We start from the raw sequence: 25,383 nt of genomic DNA, 5'->3' as shown, positions 1-25,383 counted from the left end.
AAAAAAACATGTCTACCGTCCCATTCAACGAAATATAATTATATACTTTTTCCAGTGTCCGCCCCCTCCCCGAAAATTCTACCCCCGCCCCCGAAAATTGCAAGTACCCCCCACCCCTCTCCGTGGAGGAAAAAGTCTGAAAGAAACACTGGTGTCGCGCATAGCCACTACGCGAAGAATTGCATTAAAGAAATTGCAAGAAAACCACTTTTTAGATTAGACACATTAATTAGGCGGTAATTTTATTATAGAGTATCGATGAAGAAATTTCTTTTGAGTTAGGGAGGGGGGGGGGGCTCAGACGTTCTTACGCGGGGGTGGGGCTTCGCCCCTACCGGAAGAATTGTATGAAAGAAACTCTTCACGCAAACCACTTAGATTAGACCAAATTGCCTTTGTATTGTATGTTTACTCGATAATCAATGACCTTATATTACTGTGTGCACTCTCCGGCTTGAGATACTGTGCTAAATGTGGCGACGTCATACTTCGTTTTTCGAATTACTGTGCATGTTTTTATTTTGCTTGTGTTTTCTCTAGAGCGTTCTTGTCAGATAGATAGATAGATAGATAGACAGACAGCGAAACTATTAGTATAGAATTATAGATTGTCAAGAATTATGCATTCGATTTTTGTTTACATTTATAGTTATGTCATGTTTTTTTTCTATATTACTTTTAGCTTAGTATCTAATATTATTAGCTCACTACCTCTAGAGTAATATTTTAATAATAATAAATTAAATTGTGCATTGTAACTTTTTAAAAAATTATCTATGTTTGACCATTGGTTTATACATTTTTCTACATGTTTTCTTGAGAGTTCAGTTCCCAGCCTACTCAGTTGGCCATCTTTGATTCTCAGCCTAGACTCAGTTGGCTGTCTTTGCTACTCAGCCTACTCCATTGGCCATTTTTGATTCTCAGCCTACTCATTTGGCCATCTTTGATTCTCAGCCTACTCAGTTGGCCATCTTTGATGCTCAGCCTACTCAGTTGGCCCTCTTCAGTTCTCAGCCTACTCAGTTGGCCATCTTCAGTTCTCAGCCTACTCAGTTGGCCATCTTTGATTCTTAGCCTACTCAGTTGGCCATCTTTGATTCTCAGCCTACTCAGTTGGCCCTCTTCAGTTCTCAGCCTACTCAGTTGGCTATCTTTGATTCTCAGCCTACTCAGTTGGCCCTCTTCAGTTCTCAGCCTACTCATTTGGCCATCTTTGATTCTTAGCCTACTCAGTTGGCCCTCTTCAGTTCTCAGCCTACTCAGTTGGCCATCTTCAATTCTCAGCCTACGCAGTTGGCCATCTTTGATTCTTAGCCTACTCAGTTGGCCATCTTTGATTCTCAGCCTACTCAGTTGGCCCTCTTCAGTTCTCAGCCTACTCAGTTGGCTATCTTTGATTCTCAGCCTACTCAGTTGGCCCTCTTCAGTTCTCAGCCTACTCATTTGGCCATCTTTGATTCTTAGCCTACTCAGTTGGCCCTCTTCAGTTCTCAGCCTACTCATTTGGCCATCTTTGATTCTTAGCCTACTCAGTTGGCGATCTTTGATTCTTAGCCTACTCAATTGGCCATCTTTGATTCTCAGCCTACTCAGTTGGCCCTCTTCTGTTCTTAGCCTACTCAGTTGGCCATCTTTGATTCTCAGCCTACTCAGTTGGCCATCTTTGATTCTCAGCCTACTCAGTTGGCCATCTTTGATTCTTATCCTACTCACTTGGCCATCTATGATTCTTAGCCTACTCAGTAAGGTGCAAGTAACGTATGACAGTCATCTAACTCAAAAACCATCATATTTACTCACCGACTAAGTTCTTTAAAAGTAAAGAGCAACAACACTGTTAAAGGGACAGTATCCACATTTCTAGACTAGAGCTAAGTGTTAGAGACGTTACAGCGAAAGTAATAAGAACAGCCTCATTGTTGCACTGTCAATGTTTTTAAAAAAAAAAATTATTTTAATAACAATATTCTTGTTTTGCTTTTTATTATCGATCTGTTTTATTTTTTTATTTTTTTATTTTTATCGAGAACAAAACATAAAAACAATCTTCTAAAACAACCAAATGTAGGTACATATTAAATAAAAATGTAATTTTGTTACTGGTTTGATAATTTTAGTAGATTAATAATTTTATATGTATGCGTTGTCTTTAGTAAAACGCTCGGATTTCGATTTTCCATTAAACTGCATAACTAGCAACGAGAACGTTTCTACATCTACAGTAATGTCACTACACACAACAAATCAGCCAGGTGTGGATAAAAGAAATAAAAAAGACAAGGAAAAGTAGAAGAAGGAAAGCATCCTAGACCTGAAGAAATATTTGGACAAGCCAATCCGAGTCAAGTTCAGAGGAGGCAGAGGGGCCATTGGTATCTTGAAGGGTTTTGATCAGCTCTTGAATCTTGTACTCGATGGAACAACAGAATATCTCAGGGATCAAGACGACCCCTTCAAAATAACAGAAGATACTAGGTCACTAGGGCTGGTTGTCTGTCGTGGTACATCTGTTGTCCTCATCTGTCCTTCTGATGGCATGGAGGCTATAGCCAACCCTTTTGTCCAACAAGAGTAGATCATTTAAAACTATAACTGGTGAATGTGTTCATGTGAGAGGTTGCTGATGTGGTAATTGATGGGAATGGTTAAGTGATGAGCTAGTGTACAGAAAGTGATGCGTGTTATTATATCATTTCTATGTTTCTTTTCTTCAAATGATTCATCCCATGCATATACATTACTAAATTTAATAGCCGGTTATGTTCATTTCTACACCTGTCTGAAAATGTGTCTGACTTTGAAATTTTATAACTGTTACATTATAAGTTGATATTTTGTTTGTGTGAGAACTTGTACAAATGACATACACAACAATCAAAACCAATGTTAAAAGTATAATTTTTTTTATTATTAAAAATGTCGTGTTAAACGTGTACTCCTGTTTTATTGCGCTGAAACAGTACAAAGATGTGTGTAGAAGACATACATACCCAATGTTTTGAATAATTAAAAAAAGTTTTTCACACAAGTCAAAAAAAAAAAAAAACATATGCGTTGTCTTTAGAAAAAATGTACCTTTAACATATTTAAAATGTAAACAGAATAGCTGCAATAGAAGAGGGTCTAAATTGTGTTCGAAGACTTGCCACAAACCCACAGACAAACACAATGTTAACTAAATAAAGCTAATAAAAGTTACCGTTTTGAATCTGTGACCTGGATGCCTAGTGGGATGGTATATTATAATCCATAAAGTCACATTTTCGAGCTAGGTTTGTATAACACCACAAATAATATCTACTTTGTTTAAAAAGTCTTGGAAGAACGACTATGACGTTAAACAAAGTGTCGATGTTTGGAACAAACAATGGAAAAATTATTTTAACTTATCAAACAAGACGGCATTCATTCCCGGATAATTGTTTTAAGTGTTAACTGATAATTTTTTTACATTTTGTAGCTCTGATACAATGTCATTACAGGGAGAGATGAGAGATGCCCATGATTTTAGAAGCTTAAACAAAACCAAGTTGTTGTCTTGAAATGTTGAAATGTTGAAAATTAAACTAATTTAATTTTTCTGTACGGTGCTTTGCGTTAGTTATAGGATAAGACATAACTCACCAAAACTTTTAATTTATAAAAAGAAAGCAACTATTATCATATTTGTGTTTTCACAAAATAAAGCGTCATTAATAACGTTAGTTGCAGGAATATTTTTATTTTATTTTTATTATTGTCAATGTATCTTCGCTGTAAAACACCACTGGTTAATCTATATAAAAGTTTAATATCGAAAGTGGATTTCGCCATTTCAATTAATTATTACATTTCTAAACTAAAGCATTTGCTATCAGATCAGTTTGTTTTAAAGTACACAAATTTTGATTTTTACACTATTGAAATGTTACGAGTTACATTTTTCGGACGATTAAATTATTATCAGACCTTGCTATTAGTTTATGAACGAAACGAACTGAATTATTGACGATTACAGTATTATTATTTTAGAAGTCAATTTAGACATGTATACAAACCGATAGGTTTATCTCCGTGCCCTGAAGCTAAATAAACTCAGACTCGAGTGAACTGAATGGATTGATTGGTGAATTTATGTCACGTGATCTAGTCTATCAGGTGAGTGGAATATTGAAAACCGTTTACCTTTTTAAATCGATCGAGAAACATTTAGATCTCCTCGAGTGTATATGTGCGTGTATGTATAAATGTGTGTGTATGTATGTTTATGTGTGTGTGTATGTATTCGTATGAAAGACATTTTGTGTACGTGACTTCATGTACGTTCGCGCTAATTTTAAATCGTATCGGTGTCAACGAACGTAACAGAATTGACCTTAGTTAATTTCCCGAGCGTTAGTCACACAGGATGGTCTTTGTTAGCCTCAGTTATTATAAATCTCGATCTGCAACAAGGCAGAACTTCAGTCAATACAAATTACGTCAACTACAATTCCAATGTTGTGTAAATAAAATGGCGTCAAAAATGAAATAATTGTAACAATTGTTTGACTTCTACGTGAGAAAATAAATACACGGACACAAAAATAAACAATTTATTAATTAAAATCTGACTCAGAAGTAGTTTAATTAAAGTATCAATTTTGTATCAGAAATAATAACTTCAAAATTATTAGCTATAGCAAGAAGCTGTACTTAATATTAAAAGTTTTTGAAAATTTGTATTTCACTTTATACGGTAAAACTGCTTCAATATTGAAGTTGGAATTTTTAAATTCTTTCAGAGATTTCATCTCTAAACAGTTTTGAAGTTGTTGTTTTTTCTGTTGATTTAAATATATTGAACTCTTTCTTCATTTGGCAAGATTGTCAATCAACAAAATAATCTACTTACAAATTACTTACATTGTTTGTATACGGTTTGATAGTGAATTTGTTAGGAGTTACTACGCGATTCTACGTGCATCTAAAAAAATTAAGCTTTCAAATTAAATTAAAATATAAATACATCAAAGTTTTTTCTGCCGAAAAAGCTACACATTAAAAAGACATAATACCTAGTTAAATGACATGTCCCTATTGTTTTTCATTTCGGTGAGATTTGTTTTTAATGCTAAACGCAAAAACATAAAATTTACTTTTTAGCACATTTCATCCATAAAATAGTTGCGCTACCAAAATTAATATTTCATTAAGAAAATGAATAACTTAAATAATAACTCTAAACTAGACTCTAGCTTTCAAAGAATTCCTATGGTGAGTGAAGATTTGAGACATGTATTTTTATCTATCAACGTTGGTGTTCTATGTGTGGGCATTTCAGCCTTCGGCATAGTAACGAATGGCATTAATATTATATTGTTCTGTAAACAAGGCTTCCAAGAGAGGATAAACATCAGCTTGTTAGGCCTAGCCATAGCAGACACTTTAGCACTATTCACAGTGCTGCTCCCTGCAATATTCAATAATCCTTTGTATACATTTTTCGAAGATAGTTTCGTGATGAATGAAATTTATTATCTGGTTGGTGGAGTGACCCACGTGATTACCGCAAGGATGACGGGATGGGTGACTGCCTTCATCACATTTGAACGCTGTCTTTGTATAGCTTTGCCGCTAAAAGTTAAAACGATTCTCACTAACAGAAGAGTTACAATGTGTATTATTGCTATTTTTGTTTGCCAAATGGCCACATCCGCTCCTGTGTTCTATTCAAATCAACTCCTTTGGAAATTCTACCCGTCTAAAAATAGAACAATCCTCAGTTTGGTGTTTACAAGCGATCGACAAATAATCGATTCCGTTGTTTACATCTTGGGAAGCGTCTTTCCTGCCATGACTTCGTTCATGATCGTCGTAGTGTGTACGATTATTCTAGTAATCGAGCTTAGAAAATCTTCAAACTGGCGACACGACAACAACATGAAAGAGAAAACATTGAAAGATTTGAAGAAGAAAAACAAAGTTATAAAGATGGTGACAACTATATCAACCATCTACATCATCACTTTTGCACCATCGGTTGCGTTCATAATCTGGACGTTAAAAGACCCAGAGTTTAACGTTACAGGATTTAATGTTAACATCTATAAAGTTGTTTATTCGTTTTCTTTTCTGCTAGAGGCTTGTAATTCCAGTGGTGGAATATTTGTTTACTACAACATGAGCTCAAAGTACAGATCGACTGCCCGTGGTCTTACAAGAGCGATGCTGGCAGTCATTAGGAAAGTGAAAAAATCTAATAGCTGTTACAATTGATTTAAAAATTTGTAGATGACTTTTTTGGGAGCGTCAAAGAATTAGGATATTTGTTAGTCCATTTTCTCGAGAATCCTGCGAGAAAGATGGACTCTACTTCACCTAGTAACCGAGACGGCTGCAGACTGAAATTTTTAAAAACCCAGCAATATATTTTACAATCGATCATTTGACTTTTAAATGTGTGAAGAGTCTAAATGTTTTAGTTATAAGTAGCTAAGTCACCTTTCTATCCACACACACACACACTTTTTTGACTGCATTGTCAACATGAACAGAAACATTTGTAAAAATAACTTGAGTGTAAAATGTAATAACCCTCAAGTGATAACAATAGCACGTTTAATTGTTCAAAAATTGTTTAAAATATTAAATATATTTACAAAGTTGCACGAACAACCTATTCCTTTCGTTTTAAGGTGGTAGGCTCCGGTAAATAAACTTTCTTAATACTCCCTAGGAAACAGAAACATTTTTTATCTGTACAGCGTTTTAAAGGTACATCCGCATATATGTTTCCATTTTTTTAAATTTGGCGGAAAAATTTTGGTAACTATGACAATGGCAGCCCTCTTGAAAAATTAACCTCTTCGTATGATTTTCCACCATTCATAAAGTTTTATATTTTAAAGAATGAATTCATAATCTACTTCCATATTTTGGGAAAGTCAGCTAAAAATTTAAAGTGCGTTTCTAATTTATTATGAATTTTCAAATTTTTTCTCTCTAATATTAAAAAAGATTTTTTTTTACCGGAGCTTAACCCCTTAAAATATTTTAAAATATGCCCAATTAAGTTTTGAATGTAGGTTGTGATTAGTTTTTTTTTTTTAACAGGTAGGGCCTATGTGTTTTGTTTTAACTGGTTGTTTAAAAAATGTTAAATGTATCAACAGGTAAAAAAAAACGTTTAGAAAATAATACTGAAACCAAATGCATGTGAAATAAAGTTATTTCCAATAAATTGTGTTGTTGTTTATTCTAATAAAAAATTTTAACGTGTTTTCAGTATTAAAATAGAAGAGAAATATGATCCACCATTATAACTTTAGGTCTAGATTGACGGACAAGTAAAGTGACATCATTTTAACGTCTCTTATTTTGAGATTCTCCCTAAAGTTTAACCTATTTGTTTATTAGACACAGAGTAATTTCTAAAACAAAAGAATGGTTATATATCCTTGATTACTCACAGGTAATACTACAAGAATTTGGAGGTTTAGAATTTCCAAAGCTTACAAGGAAATGGTAAAATAACTTTTTCCGTCTACTTCGCCAAGCTCTATCAGACTTGATGTCTTAACTTTTTCTTGCCATAATGATGGCCATTATGACACGTCTGCGGAGTTTCTTTCAGGCATCTGCTCAGGGGGAGGGGACAGAACGTCTTCAATCCCCCCCCCCCCCCCCCCACCCCGCTCCCGAGTACCAAAAAGCTTCCGTTGAATTTCCGTATGTTAAAAACTAATAGTGTTATATTTTTAAAAAATAAAAAAAGATTAAATGCAGTAGAAACACGCACTTTTTTATAAGTGCTTGTTAAATATACCCAGAGTGTTAGATATCCATTATCAGAGATAAAAGAGAAATGTAAACAGCGCCAGGGATAGAGACAATGCTCGAATTTTAGAAACAACATGATAATTGCTCTCAGATTTACAACAGCGTATACGTATTTGCTTTAGATCAACTCATGTCCAAATGGAGATAGAAACGTTGAACAAGTAACAAATCATTTGCCCGAAACAAAGAGGAAGTAGCTGTATTTAAACATGAGGCACAGCGGGAGATACTCACAATTTAGAGATTACAGGTGTAACTATTAATATTTCAATGGATACTCGCGTACAATATTTGATCACTGTGGTTACAATAGCCTTTACTGAAGTTTTTTTTATCAATCCTAGTGAAAAAAAAAATACAAACAAGTGTTATAGTGGTGTTCATAAGCTGTGTAATAAAACACATTTAAATATTGTGATTGTCTTCTATTAAAAAAAAATCCTTAAGTGAAATTTTACGCTATCGACTAGTAAGATATTTCATTGGAAATAGTGAATTTAAAGATTATAATGAATTCAGAAAACGTTAGTTCCAATGTTTCTTCAAGCTCCAAAATGTTCGAAGATTTTGTAACGCGTATCTTGGTCTTTATACTTCTCGATATTTTAGGTTTAATCATTTCTATTCTGGGCATGGCTGGAAATATTGTGAACCTAATAATTTTTCTGAAACAAGGACTAAAAGACACGGTGAACGTCAGTTTATTTTGTTTAGCTGTGTCTGACTTCATGTCTTTGGCGTTTCATGCCGTCTTGGCTATTTTTGACACGCCCGCGTACAAGTTTGCAGAATCCCGAACAACTTCCGGGGAATTCCCGTATCTGGTAGCGGGAATTCCCCACGAAATGTTCGCACGAATAACCGGATGGATCACAGTGTACATCACATTCGAGCGTTGTCTCTGTGTTGTCCAGCCACTGAAGGTCAAGTCCATCTTGACCACCAAATGAGTGTCCATTATCATGGCGGCCATTTTTATTCTTGTTATTGCAAGCGGATCTAACGTCTTCTTCACAAGTCGAGTGGTCTGGAAATTTGATCCTAAATGGAATAAAACAATGTTGGGACTATCTTACATCAGAGAACGTCATCAAATTGACTCTATATGCTCAATTTTCAGCCTTATTTTATCAACATCTTTATCTTTTATTGCTGTATTAGTTTTTACTTTAGTTTTCATCATTCATCTCAAAGCGAAGACACAGTGGCGATACCAAAATAATGCAAGCAGAGTCCAAGATAAAAATCCCATATCTACCAAGGACATTAAAGTGATAAAAATGGTTAAGATTTTATCGATTACCTTTATATGCAGTTCAGCACCGACTACTGCGTTCGCTTTATGGACTGCTTTTGACAAAACATTTTTCAACAGCGAGGCCAATGAAAATATTTTCTCCGTGTGTTTTGTCATCGCTTTTCTAGTCGAGTCGGTCAACTCAAGTGTTGGTGTTGTGATTTATTATTTCATGAGTACCAAGTTTAGGAAGAGCTTCAGGGAGTTATTTTACTGTGTTTTCTCAACAAAATTAAGAGTAAAACAATAAAAGATCGCGAATTTGTGGATTTATTATAATTCATCAGAACGTGAGTCAGATATCCTTCTCAGATAGGTAGACTCTGAGATGTTCAATGTTCTCAAATCCGGGATCTGATCTCGAGACTTACAGGCAGACCAAGTCATAATTTGTTACTCTATGCTGAATTTTCTCAAATAATAGGGCTGGTAAGTAGGTCAATAACCAGTTATATGGCTCATGCAGGTTTTATTGAGCCGTAGAACTGGTTGTTGACCTACTTACCAGCCCTATTGTGGAATCTCTTGAACGTGATTTCCTGTATGTAGACATCTGTCGCTCATGTCTTACAACTGTGGTGTCATTGTCCATTTAAAATGTATATATGTTCCTTCTTTTATTGCTTTAAAAGCGATTTCAAATTTTTTTTCTGATCTCTTTACACAATTTTTATTTTATATTAAGCAACATGTCTAAACAATTTATCGTGCCTTTTAGTTTAATATTGCTTTTTATTTTAGCGGTACTGGGTTTTCCTGAGCTCATCGTAATTTGTTACAAAACTTACGTATCTTTAAATTAATGTTCTGCTTCTAAGCTACTGCTTTACTATTTAGCTGACAATGTTTGAACAAATAAATGCTTTTAATTAACATGAGATTATCTTTTGCTTTTAATAAAATTTCCCGCTGCTTTTAATTTAATAGCGTAATCTATTGAGCGATTAGTCGAATGGCTAAATGGTGAAATCAATTATCAAACCAGATAATGAACGGACGGTATGTAAACATTTTAAGTTTAAAGATACACACCCACACTCATCATTGATTGTGAAATCACTCGCTTTTTTCATTTCGCTATGCTCTGATCTAGACAACTAAAGTATCGGTTCGTTGGGGTTGAGTACCATTGGTTCAGTTACTAGTGGACACAAGATTATGAATGGTAATTAATGTGGGATCCAATTAAGAGGTGGTGAAGGAGGGGGTAATTGCGGAGGTGGGGGGGGTGAATAAACAGGTAAGTTATTGATCTGTTGTGTATAACAAAGTAAAGTTATTGAGGGGTAATGTATAAAACTTGTCCAAACAGATTTATTTCCCCTTTACAGATTCAGAAATAACACGTAGAATTGTACTAAAAAATCTCAATTACTAAACAAATATAAGTAAATCTGAAATGCATTTAATATTCATGTTCAGCTCAACTCCGGGTTGATTAATATCTCTTTAAGTATTGTTGCTCATTGAAAGTAATGAAAATGTGTAATTAATCTGTGTTTCGACAAATTTATTCTTGAATTGATATATCCACATCAGCAGACTTGTCAGCATTAAGCTCTGAGATCACATGAGTGCCCGAATCAAATCAGGGCAAGTTAAATGAGCTAGTCATGACCACACTATCTCTTCATATGCCGAGGTCAGAGAAACAGGTGAACTCTACATCATCTGCACTTGGACTGAAAGTTTTTATCCACGTCTGGGAATTCATACGTACAACATGGTGTGTGAAACAATTCTTTGAGACAGCAGAGCTTACTGATAGTGTCAATTGTGAAACGATTTCAGTTACTATACTATTCTTCACGAGTTGGCGTCGTAAATTCGATACTTTAATTTTACCAAGTCAACCACTGAAACCCTTGGACAATTCTTAATACCTTAACGTGTAGATAAATTAACCTATAAGTAATTATTGCTAAATAATAACACATTTTTGTTCTTCATAGATAACTTCATAGGCCTACACCTACATGTTTTATTTAGAATTTATAAAAACTTTATTTGTTACATATATTTTTTTTTAAGTAACTGACGTATGATTATACACGCCATATATATTGTATATATATATAGCATATATATCACTATAATTGCATTTAACTAAATGCTCAAACTATATATACACCAACAAATTCCAAGCACCGCTATAAGACATTGATTAACAATTTCAGTAACTAATTTTGTTATTGTCGTTATCCCCTAGAAGAAATTTCCCCGGGAATTCTGTCGTTTGGGCTTGGGTTTCTCCCATGGGATGGCCGGCTTGACCAGGGGCGTGACGTCCTCCTTCTCGTTGTCCGTGGCCGGTTGAATCAGCTCAAATTTCTGGGCGTTGTGTTCGAAGCAGCCGAAGATGTGACGCCCTGGGCCGAAGGGGGTTTTCCCGATGAGGAAGTTGGAGAAGATCATCTCGTAGCTTTCAATGTTCAGCGGCCAGCGCCCACTCTGGGGGAGAATAAATAAATATATTTTATAGTAGGCTGTGTTTCTTTCAGACATTTTCTCTAGGGGGGGGGGGGAGGATGGCTTTAAACTTCCTTGATCGGGAGGACACTGGTAAAAGTATATATTTTCTATATATAGCATCTTTTTTTTTTTTAAATTTTAAGGTCTGGTCGTAACGCTTTTGAGTTAGTGTTAAGATCGTGGCCGGGGTCAGAAATGGAGCTTAATTTGGAGTTACGACTAGGATTAGGGCTAACATTAGTGTAAAGGTTCAAGACTAGTGATTGGACGCGTGGCCTAAACAGTAGAGCGCTAGGCTGCTAACTCCAAAGTCTCACGTTCAATTCCAGGTCCAAGTCAGTAGAACGTCCCTGAGTCCACCCAGCTCTGATGGGTACATAACTCATGCTAGGGAATGTAAAATCTGGGCAAAATGCTGACCACACCTGCCCTTTATATGCCGAGGTAAAGAAACATGAACTCTACTTCATCTGCTCAATGGATTCTTTTACTTTACTTACAAGGCTAGTGACAAAACTACAGTAATGGTATGGGTAGGTATATTGTGAATAAGGTAAACTCGATACAACTGGTTAACATTCTTAGAGACAGGCATACTAAGATATATAACAATAAGCAATGTATACGTGATGTATCTACATGAAAAAGGCAGAATTGTAGTTGAATCCAGTAATGAATGTTAGGTTTATGAAAATATGTATCATCAACTATAGAGTAAATTAGGACGTCCGTATTAAGTGAAATGATATTTAGAAAAAATGAATTTCGTCTTCTTAGTAAAATAAAAACCAAGTAGCAAACTCCGTGTTTCTTTTTCATTCTCGGTACACATTAGGAGCCGACCATACAATCGTAAGGGGTGGGCAGAGGCGTAGCGACCCTTCCGGCGCCCGGAAACAAACTTTTTATTTGGCACCCCCCTCGGGAACAAACCTTCAATTTTCAATTTGCACCCCCCCCCCCCCCACCCCAACTTTCCATTTGCACCCCCCCCCTACCTATATATTTTTTTTATTTATAATGCAAAACTGCACCTAAAATCTAAAATGAGATTTTAATGTGTTTTTCCAACCCATTTTGGCGCCTACTAAGGTCGGCGCCCGGGGACATATGTACCCCCCTGCCCCCCTTCGCTACGCCTCTGGGGGTGGGGGGAAATCAAACAAGCGCCATTGGAAGCCCCCAGAGGCGGGTAACCAAAAATAAAACTTCCAGGAGGACCTCACGAGCGCCTTCTAGTGGGGTCGAAGGTAAAATTCCCAACGTAGTTACAACACAATAGAAGGGGTATCGCACAAGCATCCCGGGGGTGGAGGGCTACACAGCTACAAGACTCACGTCGGTCATTTGGTCGTAAGCGTAGAGTGCTCTCGCTTCCGCTTCCTGTTCTGGAATGTTGACCATGTCTCTATAGAAGGCGACCAGCTCTGTAGGTCCCACCACGGAATCGTCTGGTGGTGGTAGAACAAAGGGGTTTTAACATACAGGTACATACTGGTTTAAAGTACATGAAGACAATGGTTAACATCAGGTTCAGGGTTAAAATTCTGGTAAAAGTTGATTTAAATACAGACACAAGTTGTTTTCAAATACAGGTACAAAAATTAAATAACAGATACAACTTGGTTTGAATAACAGGTGCATAAGTGACAGAGTATAGCTACAGTTTTAAAATAAGCGTATAAATAGGTGTTTACAGTAGGCTGCAAAGATTTCACAGCTAGCTGTCCCGGCCAGGCCCTGCACTGGCCTCAGTGAAAAACCTGTCTGTAAAGGACCATGACTTTTGTGTTTATTAAGCAGCATTTACCCGGCATTGCCTGAGTTTAGGAAATATTACTTTCCGAATTAACTCTAACCAAAACCAACTAAAACCAAAACCAAGATGTGTTATGCAATTGATGAATGTAGACTCACTGTTTCTGTCGATCATGTTGAAGAGTGTCTTTGGTAGGATCCTGAGCCAGATCGGGAAATGATGGACTCCCATACAACCTTGTAGGACGCTGGCCCACATGTTTAGCCAGACTTCAAGGGAGATGGTTTTGGCTGGGGAGGGGGTTGGGGGAGGGGGTGAATGGTAAACATTAAGGGTTAGGTGTATCGTTAACTTAATAACTCGGATTAGGTGTTTATTGAAAACTTTTTTAATGACTTCATAATTTCGTTATGATGTGCAGATGGGAAGGTACCAGAAAACTTATTCTGCTTGGCTTAACACGACCAGGGACCTTCCTCCGCCTAGTTTAATACGACCAGGGACCTACCTCCATCTAGTTTAACACGACCTGTGACCTATCTCTGCATGGTTTAACACGACCAAGAACCTACCTCCGCCTAGTTTAACTCGAACAAGGACCTACCTCCACATCGTTTAACACGACCAATGGTCTATTTCTGCTTAGTTTAACACGACCTATGACCTACATCCGCCTAGTTTAATACGAACAGGGACCTATCTCTGCTTGTTTAACAGACCTATGACCTACCTCCGCCTGGTTTAACTCGAGCTTTCTCAAAGAGGACCTCAAAAAATGCATGGTGGATCTCCTCACACTCCTTGGCTTTGGTGCCTTTTGGATCCCAGTTGGTGAAGGTCAAGACTCTCTGGGGAAATGGAAATGTAATTAAAAACAAGATCCCAATTAGTGTCAAAACTCGCGGGGGACATTAAAATGTAATTCAAATAAGATCCCAATTGGTTAAAGTCAAAACTCTCTGGAGAAAAATATATTTAATGAAAAACAAGATTCGAACAGCGTAGTTAGTAGGGTAGGGTGGTGTCGTTTTGACCCATGGGACGGTTATTTTATTTGACTCAACATTGTCAAGAAAAGGATAACAGGGCTCTGAGTGATGGATTTTATATATGATGATGCAACCTGGATATTCTATCATGATAACATTTAGAGAACAGACGACAGATTCTTCTACTAATGTTTGTGCGTGCGTGAGTGAGTGCGTGCATAGATGCGTGCGTGCGCGGTGACAGGAAAATGATCTCAGACAAAATATCTCAGACAAAATATCTCACGGACAAATGATCTCAGGACAAATGATCTCAGGACAAATTATCTCAAAGACAAATGATCTCACGGACAAAAGATACCAGGACAAAATATATCAGGACAAATGATACCACGGACAATTGATCTCAGACAAAATATCTCAGACAAAATATCTCACACCTAAATTTTAATAGTGTATTGGGTGACTTTAGTTGATCTGAACAATTTTTATTAACTGTCGTATGGTTTGTTTAATATGTTTAATATTGTTTATATGCCCATATGATAATTGTAAGAAATGTTTGCCGTATAAATTTATCAAATTGCACTTTTAAAATTGTATATTGCATTTTAAAATTAGGATTATTACTATAGAAGATTAAAGAAATTTTTCGATAGATAGCGTAGGCGGGCTTGCCAAACATGAGACAATCCTACCACGTCAGGTGGACGAAACTAGATCAAAGAGGATGAAATAACAATAGAGAAACACCTTCGTATCAAGGTGGCAGCCCGCTTTGATGGTAGAGACATGCCTTAAGGGTAAGACATCCGCCCTCCATGAACAATACAACTAATAGCTAAATTCAGTAGTTATGCGTCGGTCACACCTTAGTGATCAGGTGACTAATGCTTATTTAAGACAAACTGCGGTCATCGCGGAGTTGGAACATGTCGAGCAAGAGTTCACACAACACAATACATGATCACATAGTATTGGAGAGATGTGATCATAACGATGTACTGTCAGCAAAGAAACGTAAACGTTATGTTTGTGTTGATCATGCAATAAAAACAATAATTTTACGTTACGAACCTAGAGACCCATTAACATTTTTGAAAGATATTTCGCATGTTTTAAACATTATTGTTGTATAGCTACCGTTACTTTGTTTTATACATTATCATTTATCATACCTTTCAGGTTAAAGGAGAAAGTTTGTTTTAATTTTTATTTTTTCAAATCAAATGCTATTACAAAGATTAAGTTTATTAAATCTTTTGATGTTTTGTTAAGTTTAACAAATTCATTTTATTCACAATTATGATGCGTAAAGAAAGTAAACACAACGATATTGACAGTCAATTTAAAAAAAATGTTCAAATGAACTAAAATCATTGTACATACTATCAACATTTTGCTGTGAGATATTTTGTCTGAGATATTTTGTCTGAGATCATTTGTCCATGATATCATTTGTCTTGATATATTTTGTCCTGGTATCTTTTGTCCTTGAGATCATTTGTCCTGAGATCATTTGTCCTGAGATCATTTGTCCGTGAGATATTTTGTCTGAGATATTTTGTCTGAGATCATTTGTCCATGATATCATTTGTCCTGATATATTTTGTCCTGGTATCTTTTGTCCGTGAGATCATTTGTCCTTGAGATCATTTGTCCTGAGATCATTTGTCTTGAGATCATTTGTCCGTGAGATATTTTGTCTGAGATATTTTGTCTGAGATCATTTGTCCTGAGATCATTTGTCATGGAACCGCGTGCGCGTATATCGCACACCAGCGTGTTACCTTCATAAGTCTGTCAACACTTGTTATGTCCAGGCTTCCATCTGAATTAGGTTCTGGAATAAATACACGTTAATTAAAAACAGATCATCACTCAACACTACGGGCGCAGATGGGCCGTTGAAGAAAAATAAACCACTTAAGTACATCTTATGTACTACTTCTTAACTAAAAGGCCGTCATATGATATGACCATTTTATTGACCAGAGGCGTAGCGACCCTTCCCGGCGCCCGGGGACAAACTTTCAATTGGTGCCCCCCCCCCCCCGGAGACAATCTTTCAATTTAGCGCCTTCCCCCCCCCCCCCCCAAATATTTTTTATATTTATAATGCAAAACTGCAGTTAAAATGAGCTTTTCATTTTTTTAAACCCATTTTGGCGCCCTCTACGGTCGGCGCCCGGGGACATATGTGAAACTAAAACAAGGTGTTATAACCATCTGTAGTTTCGGAATTTGGACTTACCAAAAAAGTGGAAATAGTACTTTAACTTCTCTACCTGGAATGGTGAGAGTGTAGCTTTTCGCATGGTGTCCTGTAGATTATAAATAAAATAATTTTTCTATTAAATGTCAATTGCCGGTATTTAATTGTTTAGTAATTTTATGGCATGATAAATAAAACAAAACTGTAGGGGAAAAGAGGAAATAGAGTTTAAGGAGGTTAATCGCATGTGTTTCTTTTAGTGGAAGGGAAACTAAATTTCCGTGTGGGCGGAAACTGGTTAAATAATATATATTATATATGAATTCTATTTCGTTCGGGGGTAGGGTGGGGGCTGACGTGCTTAGGGGTGTAACCGCCCACCCACCACACCGAAGAGGTGCCTGAAAGAAACACTACTAGAGCCTAATCTCGTGTTTACAAAGAAGTCATTGTATCACCTCCTCTCTTTGAAAACTTTGGGACGGCTGCAGTGGCGGAACTAGAAAAAAAGGGCCACCCCGCAAAAAAAAATTTGGGCCCCCCTATATATATATATATATATATATATATATATATATATATATATATATATATATATATATATATATATAAACACATAATACAAACATTGGATACTCATTTCTAGCCTGATCGAGTTTTGAAATTATTTTTTTTTTCAATTTAAACAAATTACAACATGTCATGTGTGTGAGTGTCATGTGTGTGAGTGCATTAGTCTGTATAGAATTTTAGAATTAGTCTATTCAAATTTTTTTTTTTTTTTTTTTTTTTTTTTTTTTTTTTTTTAAGTCTATTCAAAATGTTTGCTGTAATACTGCCTACACTGCCCTATACACTAGTTTTTTGCCGGTCAAAAGAATATAAAACGTGAAAGCTTTGTATGTGTAATGGTTTCTCCTGTTATGTTTATTTTTGTGTTTTTTTGTATTTATATTATTCGTTTCAAATATATTTCCTTTTTATGCTATGTCATTCTTTAGTGTGCATTTCTTAAAAAAATTCATAAAAAACGTTTTAATAACAAGCTTTTATGTAATGATGCACTAAAAAGTAGAAAATAAATTATAGACTACTATTTAAATAACTATAAAGAAAAGCGTGGGTGTCTTCCTTAACATTAGTAAAGGTATCCAATAGATACTAAAGTGACCCACGCTTTTCTTTATAGTTATTTAAATAGTAGTCTATAATTTATTTTCTACTTTTTAGTGCATCATTACATAAAAGCTTGTTATTAAAACGCTTTTTATGAATTTTTTTTCAGTACTTTACATGTTTTATTTACAATAGAGTTACATGACTAAAAACCATTGCGCGCCTACTGAATATCACGTTCAGTAGGCGCGCAATGGTTTTTGAACGCAGCCATTACGTGGTCGTGATGGCGCAGCTATTGATGACGCGTGTGGTGTGGTTGGCTAGACATGCCTACTAATTCGGTCCAAATTTTAATTATTTCATAAAAAATCAATTAGGCATCCAATTAAGTCAAATTTAGTTTCAGATTGCATTGTCTTCATGTCTTGACCCACGTGCCAACTGTGAATCGTATCGGTCAAGTAGAACTGTCCGAATTTTCACTCCTGCGTTTCTATCTAGACTGACGACAGACAGAATGACGAGGAAGTGAGTTAAATAAAAGCTTGTAAAAAAATAATAATTAAGAGAAGTTATTGCTTTTTAATTTGTTTAGTACAAATACATTAAAAGCAGCTTAGGATCGCCCCTATTTAACTATTTAAAAAAGGGAATTAAGTCATGGAAGTGTTTTGATCGTTTGCCTATCTTTCAAACTACAGCTCAGGCATATATAATTTTTTACGCAACAGCATGTGTTAGCTACTGTATAACATCACTACTGTAGCAGATCTGTTTGTTATTTACAAAAAACTTTTACCGTCAAGTCAAAAATGCAAGAAAATTATTTTTTAACTATACTATAAAATTTTTTATTATGGTCGGCTATGGGCCCCTAAATGGCGTGGCCCCCCCCCCCCCCCCCCGCATTGCGGGGTCTGGCGGCACTGTAGTTCCGCCCCTGGACGGCTGATGGGTACTTGACACACGTTAGGGAAAGTAAATGCGGATGGGCACACACTATCCTTTCATATGTTGAGGTCACAGAAACAAGTGAACTCTACTTCACCAGATCCATTGACCATCAGGTTCGAAAAGGGAATATTCCTTTTAAGTTTTTACTCTTTGAAAGCTATATTACGATTGTGATAAAAAGAGAGTCTGTGTTAACTTCATAATACCCCTTCATCTCCCCTTATTTATCAAATGTATGCATGTTCTGTGTGTGTAACGATCCTTCCATTCAGCAGTGCCGGGCAAGATTTTTAGAACCCGTAATTAATCGTCACATGATCAACCAAAATGTTAACAGTGCACAGAATGTTAAACTTAAAGCTAAATTATGACCTCAATACCTGCTCTAGCTGCAGCTAAACCCAACACCCAGACCATCTTGCATTTCTAAAACTCTTTATAATGCAGTCAAATGAAGGTCGTTTTTCAACAACAACAAAAAACCCACAAGCCACATAAAAGACTATCAAAACGCAGTGGTCCTCATAAACATGGGCGCTACCCCGATTTACTAAACCCACGTAAAGCTAAACATACGGCTCTAGATCCAATGAATGAAGAAACATTTGACATACAGCAAAATATTATCGACAGAGTCTTTGGGTCTCTTGTTAAACTATCACCTTATGGAGGGTCCGTCAAAAAGAAAATTGAGAACCCATGATTCAACTTCACACCTTGACAAAAGCGGTTACACTCTTTTGTGTCAGATTTATAGCCCAACCACGGCCATAAGAGATATAATCCAGCAGTAGTGACACAGTCATCGATGCGCATCGGAGGAAAAAATAGCAGTGCAAAAACGATTTGATATTTGAATGTCAAATTTTGCACAAATTATGACAGACGTACCTTGGGCTAAACCTAACGTCAGACTGACGAAAAAAAAGAATAAGTAAAAAACGGCAAAAATAGGAGATGGAGTGGAGTACATCTGTTTAAAAATTCGAGCCCTAATGATATAATCTTTAAGATATTTGAACCCAAATCTTTGTGTAAGATTTTCCCGGTTCAGATATCTATAATACAACTCCGGCGTGAAGGTAAGGTAAAGGTTACTGTGGCGTGTATCAGACTATATGGTTGGCCACTGTATAATACGAGTATTTCTTCATTCTTTACTGTAATATCGTAGAGTATTTCCGCCAACATAATTAAGTATTAAGTGACATCATATTATATGCCATATGGACCGTTGACTCCGATTTCAGCCTGCTTTTCTTTCTGGATGTGCTTCCACAGCCTTTATCCAAGAACAAACTACAAAGGTGGCATTTGTTTGATTTTGGTGTTTTCTTTTCTATACGCGTGACTGTCCCTATATTAATTAGCCTCATCTGTCGAAGGATTCGAACTCGGGGCTTTTGCATTAGAAACAATGTGCTCTTCCGCTTGTTCTGATTTTCTAAACATTCTTACATATTTTTTAAAGTATTAACAACTCCTTTCATACTTGAAAAAAAATATAAAAGAATTTATATGAGTTGCATATTAAGTGACACGCAACGTGGGTTCATATCTGGATAACTTAAAATCTATTTCTCAATTTAAAAAAAAATATTGCTAGCGCTACGTTATTTCAAAGAACAAAAATTCGTATACATCTAATCCCCGTCGCCCCCCCCCCACCCCCACCCCCCATCCCTCCTATTCACCTCACCCACCAACCCCACTCTCTCGCAAACGCACCAACCCAGGTTGCGCAGCTCTCTGGTTGACTAAGCTAACCCAACCCTATGATTCCAGAGTATCGTCTAGCTAGCCCCTGTCTTTATGATATAATATAACGACCTCTGTCTGACATTGACGTTTATGAATGCTTTCAAGACTGCAGATTTCATTCAAGGTTGTTTCAACCGGCATTTTAAATTTAATTCGGTTAAAAAAAAACAACTGTAAGCCTAGTTTTGACGTCGAAAGGTGTTTGGTTTGCTTCTTCTAAAACAATGCCGTGCATTATAACGGCCTTGTGGAGAATATAATATCCAAAAATTTCAAGTACATTAAAAGTCAGTCCAACTGTGTCCAGCGTTTTTTTAGGTATCTCTTCAAGGATGCATTGCCCACCCACCCTCTCCCCACCCCTTCCCCAGATCACATCTACCGCCTTCCATTTTCGTTACTCTACAACATAACTAAATATTTATATGTATGAATAAAAATGAAATATAAAATAATTAAAATACACATTTTATTTTGTTTAAAATTAGCAATATATAACTATTTTTAACAATTATTTATTTCTTTATTTGATTTTACATTAATTACGAAAAGAAAATTATATAGAATATATTCTTTTAGTGTCAGTTTCCCACCCCAGAAAATTTAGTTATCCCTCCCCCTCTCGAAAGTTTTATGTACCCCGAAAAAAAAAGTCTGAAAGAAACATTCCCTTGGTCTAGAATTCCCCATGCCCTACATGTAGCAAGATCCGAACTTCGGGCTAGCAGTCGAGCACTCTTACCTAATGCATAACCTACACCATAAAGTAGTTGAATGATTTTAATATGTAAACCTTTTAAAAAAGTGTAGGCCTTAAAGCTTATATAGGCTACTCCAAAGAAACCTCTATGACCTATCCTGCGAATCAGTCTGTACATTGTTATTCCGCTCACCCCAATTAAACATTGTACATCATACCAGAGTTTCTTCCAGGCGTCTCTTCGGGGGAGGGGGGTTGCTTAGCCCAGAAGAAGGAAATGGAATGTATATAGAAAATATATTTATATCAGTGTGTCCCCCCCCCCCCCCGGAAAATTTAGTCGTCCCCCCCCCCCCCCCCGAAAATATCAAGTGCCCACTCGGTGAAAAAAGTCTGGCTGAAACACTGTACCCCCACGCTGGCGAGTTCGGAATCAGGTTGAATGTCCCTGAGTCCACCCAGCTCTGATGGGTACCTGACTCACGTTAAGGAAAGGAAAGGCGACTGGGCATAATCCTGACCACACTATCCTGTCATATGCTGAGATCACAAAAACAGGTGGACTCTACTTCACTTGCTTTACTTTACTTTACTTTTACACTGCATGCCGAACATCTTCACTAACACAATGTGCCACAAGATGACATCATTGAATGAAAGTGTAAAGTAGCCTACATTTTTACCTCAGTCAAGTATGCCTATCTACACAATACGAACTATATTTTAAGAACATCAACGTTTTATTTAATGTTTGCCTGAGTTTTATAATGGGGGGGGGGGGGGAGACGGGAGGAGGTAACAAAGTGACTTCAGCAATTTAATTAGGAAAATATGACGTCTTTACAAAGTAACTAAATAGTGTACTATTGTAGTTTTATAGTAGGTAATTCAAGGTAAGTTATTAAAAACTTTGTGCAAAGCAATAAAACTCATAAAATTGCTCTTCAATTGCAAGCGTTTGGTGCTTTGAGTAGGGCGTGTTTTATAGCTGCTTGAAAAGTAAATAACAAAAACATGAGTGAAAAGAAAATTCGGATTCTAAGCTAGGATTTAGCGTTTTGTGTTTTGAACGAATAAGTACTGAAGACTACACTTAGAAAATAATAGTCACTGTTTTAAACGAAAAATAATTGAAGACTCACCTTAGGAAATAAAACTCACTGTTTTAAAGGAATAAGTATTGAAGTCTACACTTAGAAAATAATACTCACTGTTTTAAATAAACAAGTACAAAGGACAAAAATAATGTAGAATTAAATGTTTAAAGTTAAAAGCAACTTACTTATTTCAGGTATTTTTTCACGAAATGTTATAATAAAACTTCAAATGATATTACTAACAGAGTAATACTCAAGTAATACAATCCAAATGATAGTGAACTAGCGAATGCGAATGTCGGGTGTGTCTAGCGGAACTGTTTAAAAACTAGTACACCCCAGAGGGAAGAGACAAAATTTTCCTCCATGTCTGCAGGCCACGCACCCAGAGCACTACGTTAACATTGACCTACAAAACCACGACCGTAAAGTGTAGCGGTTACATCGGTGTCGTCTGCTAACAATATGACGGCTGCTATCTGACGGAGATCTCGATATTTTGAAGATCTAGCAGGGCGTATCGAAGCTACATTTTTAGCTAGAATCGCTAACGTAAATCGACATCTAGCTGTAGTAATTTTATCCTTACACTATTACACCTGTTCTGAAGCTAATCCAAACACTAACTTTTAAGCTAACCCTACCAATAAAATTGGTAAACATTAATTTATTCATTAATTAATTAATTAGTTTTTAAAAATCTAGTTCAAATAAGATATCGCCCCGTTGAGCTCTTCAACGAACCAGAACCGTTTGCACAATTAAAAAACATTTCAACTTTTTACACGAAGGTCAGCCGCTAAAATAAAAAGTGAAGAACCTTTTCATATCTTACAATCATTAATGCAGATAAGATAAAATTCGTGTTTCTTTGACCTCCGCATGTTAGTTGGTTGTGTGGTTAGCTGTCTTGTCTTAATGTAAACCCTGCTAGGGGGGATACCTTAAATCTATCTAACTGTCCGGGTCAGTGCAACCGTGGTGAAACCCACGGTGGTTATATCTTATCCTTAGTCTAAATAATAAAAACAACTACTAAAATAAAACAAAAACTTTAACAATTAATACAATTTATTTGAAAATATGGAACCAATGGAAAATCACAAAAAAAGAATAAATAAAAACTACTGACACAAAACAGTCAAAACAAAAACAAATAAAACCAAACAAAACATTACGTTCGACTATTTGATGGTGCTGCGCCGACTTATGATGTCTAGGATGGTCCAGGCCCTGACACACAGAAACCTCCCTTCATCCATTCTCGACATCCAAAAGTCCACACCAAACAAAACACTACGTAAAACCACTACGTACAATACGTTACGTACAATACATTACGTAGAAAACAATACGTACACAACAAACATTTTACACCAAACGAAACAGAACCAAACAAAACCAAACAAAACACCTAGCCAAGTCGCACAAGCAACCTCACTCCACGCGTGAGGTGCGCCACGCGCCCACACAGAAACCGACCCTATCTAAATCTTGCCTCGGGTCAAAAAAAGAAAATTTATCCGAGCGGTCAATTTATACTGACCGCTTCGGGCGGAAGGGGGACCCCGTGGCCGTTCCCCATTGGACCATCATGCACTCACAGATTCGCACCAAAAAATTAATACAAAATAATCCATTCACCCGCTCACATTAATTTCCACAAATTGCCAGGTACCCATCAAAGCTGAGTGAACTCATGGACGCCATACGGACGGGAACCGAAGATTAGACTTACTGGTTAGTAATTGTCTGCTTTACCACTCGACCCCAAATTCCCCTCAAAACGTACAAGTCCATGTACAATCATGGCTTAAGTTGTAAAACAAGATTTTTTTCTTCTTGCTAGTAAGGTATCTGTGAAATCCGCTTAGTTCTAAAAGTAAAGTACTCTTTCAAAGTTTACGTCAGCAATTTGCTCAGTCGCCTTTACTTACCCTAACGTGCGCCAGGTGCATCAGAGCTGGGTGGACGCAATGACGTCCTACGGGATCCGAACTCGAGAATTTCAGGGTAGCAGTCCAATGCTCTACCATTCAACCATGTCGTCCCTCGCCACATAGACGGAGTCGCAGAATAAAAATGGTCAACGAATTCGTAGACAAAATTGTGTGAGAGAGATCTGGATAAAGTTGAGAAAAGTTTCAATGAATCGAAATAAGTTCTATTTAACCTCGAGAGCTGGGTCAGCATGGGGGAATATAGATCTACTGGGGGAAAGCAGAAGCCTACAAAATCCCGGTATTAGTGGCTGCTTCTAGAAGTGGAATTGCTTCCAAGTCTATCTTCTCTTGTGGTCTGTCTGGCTCTAAGACCTTGCGCCATCTACATAGAGCAGCTAGTGCAGGCCTAACTACAGAACAGTACTGTGGCACATTGACATACGAGTGCTCTAACATACGAGATTTTTTAAAATACGAGCTGTCGAGGTGAAAGGGAAGAAAGCGTTGTGATAAAGTCAAAGACCATTGCTTGTACAGTAGCAATTGTGTTCAGTGAAGTTAAGTTAGTTTAGTTTTAAGTTCCGTTAAGTTTAGGGATAAAGTGTAGCTTTAAAAATGTAACGAGTAAGTAAATTTGAGTGAAGTAAAATAATTTAGCATTAACAGTGTAAAGAGTAAGTTAGTAAAGTGAAGCTCCTCCGTCTATCTCCTATGTAAAATTAATGCACCAGTTTATTTCTTTACATTATTTATTTATTTACTTATTTATTGTTGTATTTATACAATATTTGTCATTTATAAATAGTCCTACATTAAAAAAAAAACAACAGGAAACAAAAAAAAAACTGAGCAGAATTTACTAATAAAATATAATGACATTTCAATTGATTTAAATGGCGAAAATTATTTTTGAGTTAGAGCAATTTGATTTACGAGCGAGGTTATGGAACGAATTAAATTCGTATTTCGAGGTACCACTGTAAAAAAAAAACCGTACAAAACTGATAAGAATTTACATAATCCGTTTTTTTTTTTAAAGATACATTTCTTGCATAAAATTTCATTCAATGACTCGGGTCAAACGCTTGAACAGTTATTCAGGTCGGCTACAGCTGGGTCCACAGGATATGATATCTGATAGTACATACACGACACCCAACTTTTTGCACTGCTGAAATACTGATATCCATTAGTAGTGGATAGGGCAGTCTTGTATGCATGTATGTGTGTGTGTATATATATATATATATATATATATATATATATATATATAT

General features: G+C 36.4%; 2 protein-coding genes across 2 annotated transcripts; both read right to left on the bottom strand.

Moving 5' to 3' along the window:
* Positions 1-861: 861 nt before the first annotated feature.
* Positions 862-8,776, bottom strand: LOC131947044 (involucrin-like). The gene is made up of 2 exons (XM_059308128.1): positions 8,685-8,776; positions 862-1,738 (listed from the first exon to the last, which is right to left on the bottom strand). Exons 1-2 carry the CDS (start codon positions 8,774-8,776, stop codon positions 862-864), a joined length of 969 nt encoding a protein of 322 aa, XP_059164111.1.
* Positions 8,777-10,752: 1,976 nt separating this feature from the next.
* LOC131947069 (uncharacterized) lies at positions 10,753-22,509 on the bottom strand. Its single transcript, XM_059308150.1, has 7 exons — positions 22,352-22,509; positions 16,575-16,644; positions 16,111-16,163; positions 14,062-14,179; positions 13,490-13,621; positions 12,911-13,023; positions 10,753-11,551 (listed from the first exon to the last, which is right to left on the bottom strand). The coding sequence occupies exons 2-7, from the start codon at positions 16,636-16,638 to the stop codon at positions 11,306-11,308; spliced, it is 726 nt and encodes a 241-aa protein (XP_059164133.1). The 5' UTR covers positions 16,639-16,644; positions 22,352-22,509; the 3' UTR covers positions 10,753-11,305.
* Between the last annotated feature and the right edge of the window lie 2,874 nt (positions 22,510-25,383).

This window comes from Physella acuta, unplaced genomic scaffold, assembly GCF_028476545.2.
Source record: "Physella acuta isolate Inbredline_101_S28 unplaced genomic scaffold, ASM2847654v3 ptg000580l, whole genome shotgun sequence".
Lineage (NCBI taxonomy): Eukaryota > Metazoa > Mollusca > Gastropoda > Physidae > Physella > Physella acuta.
The sequence above is the reverse complement of the archived record's forward strand: the minus strand, read 5'-3'. Positions and strand labels throughout refer to the sequence as shown.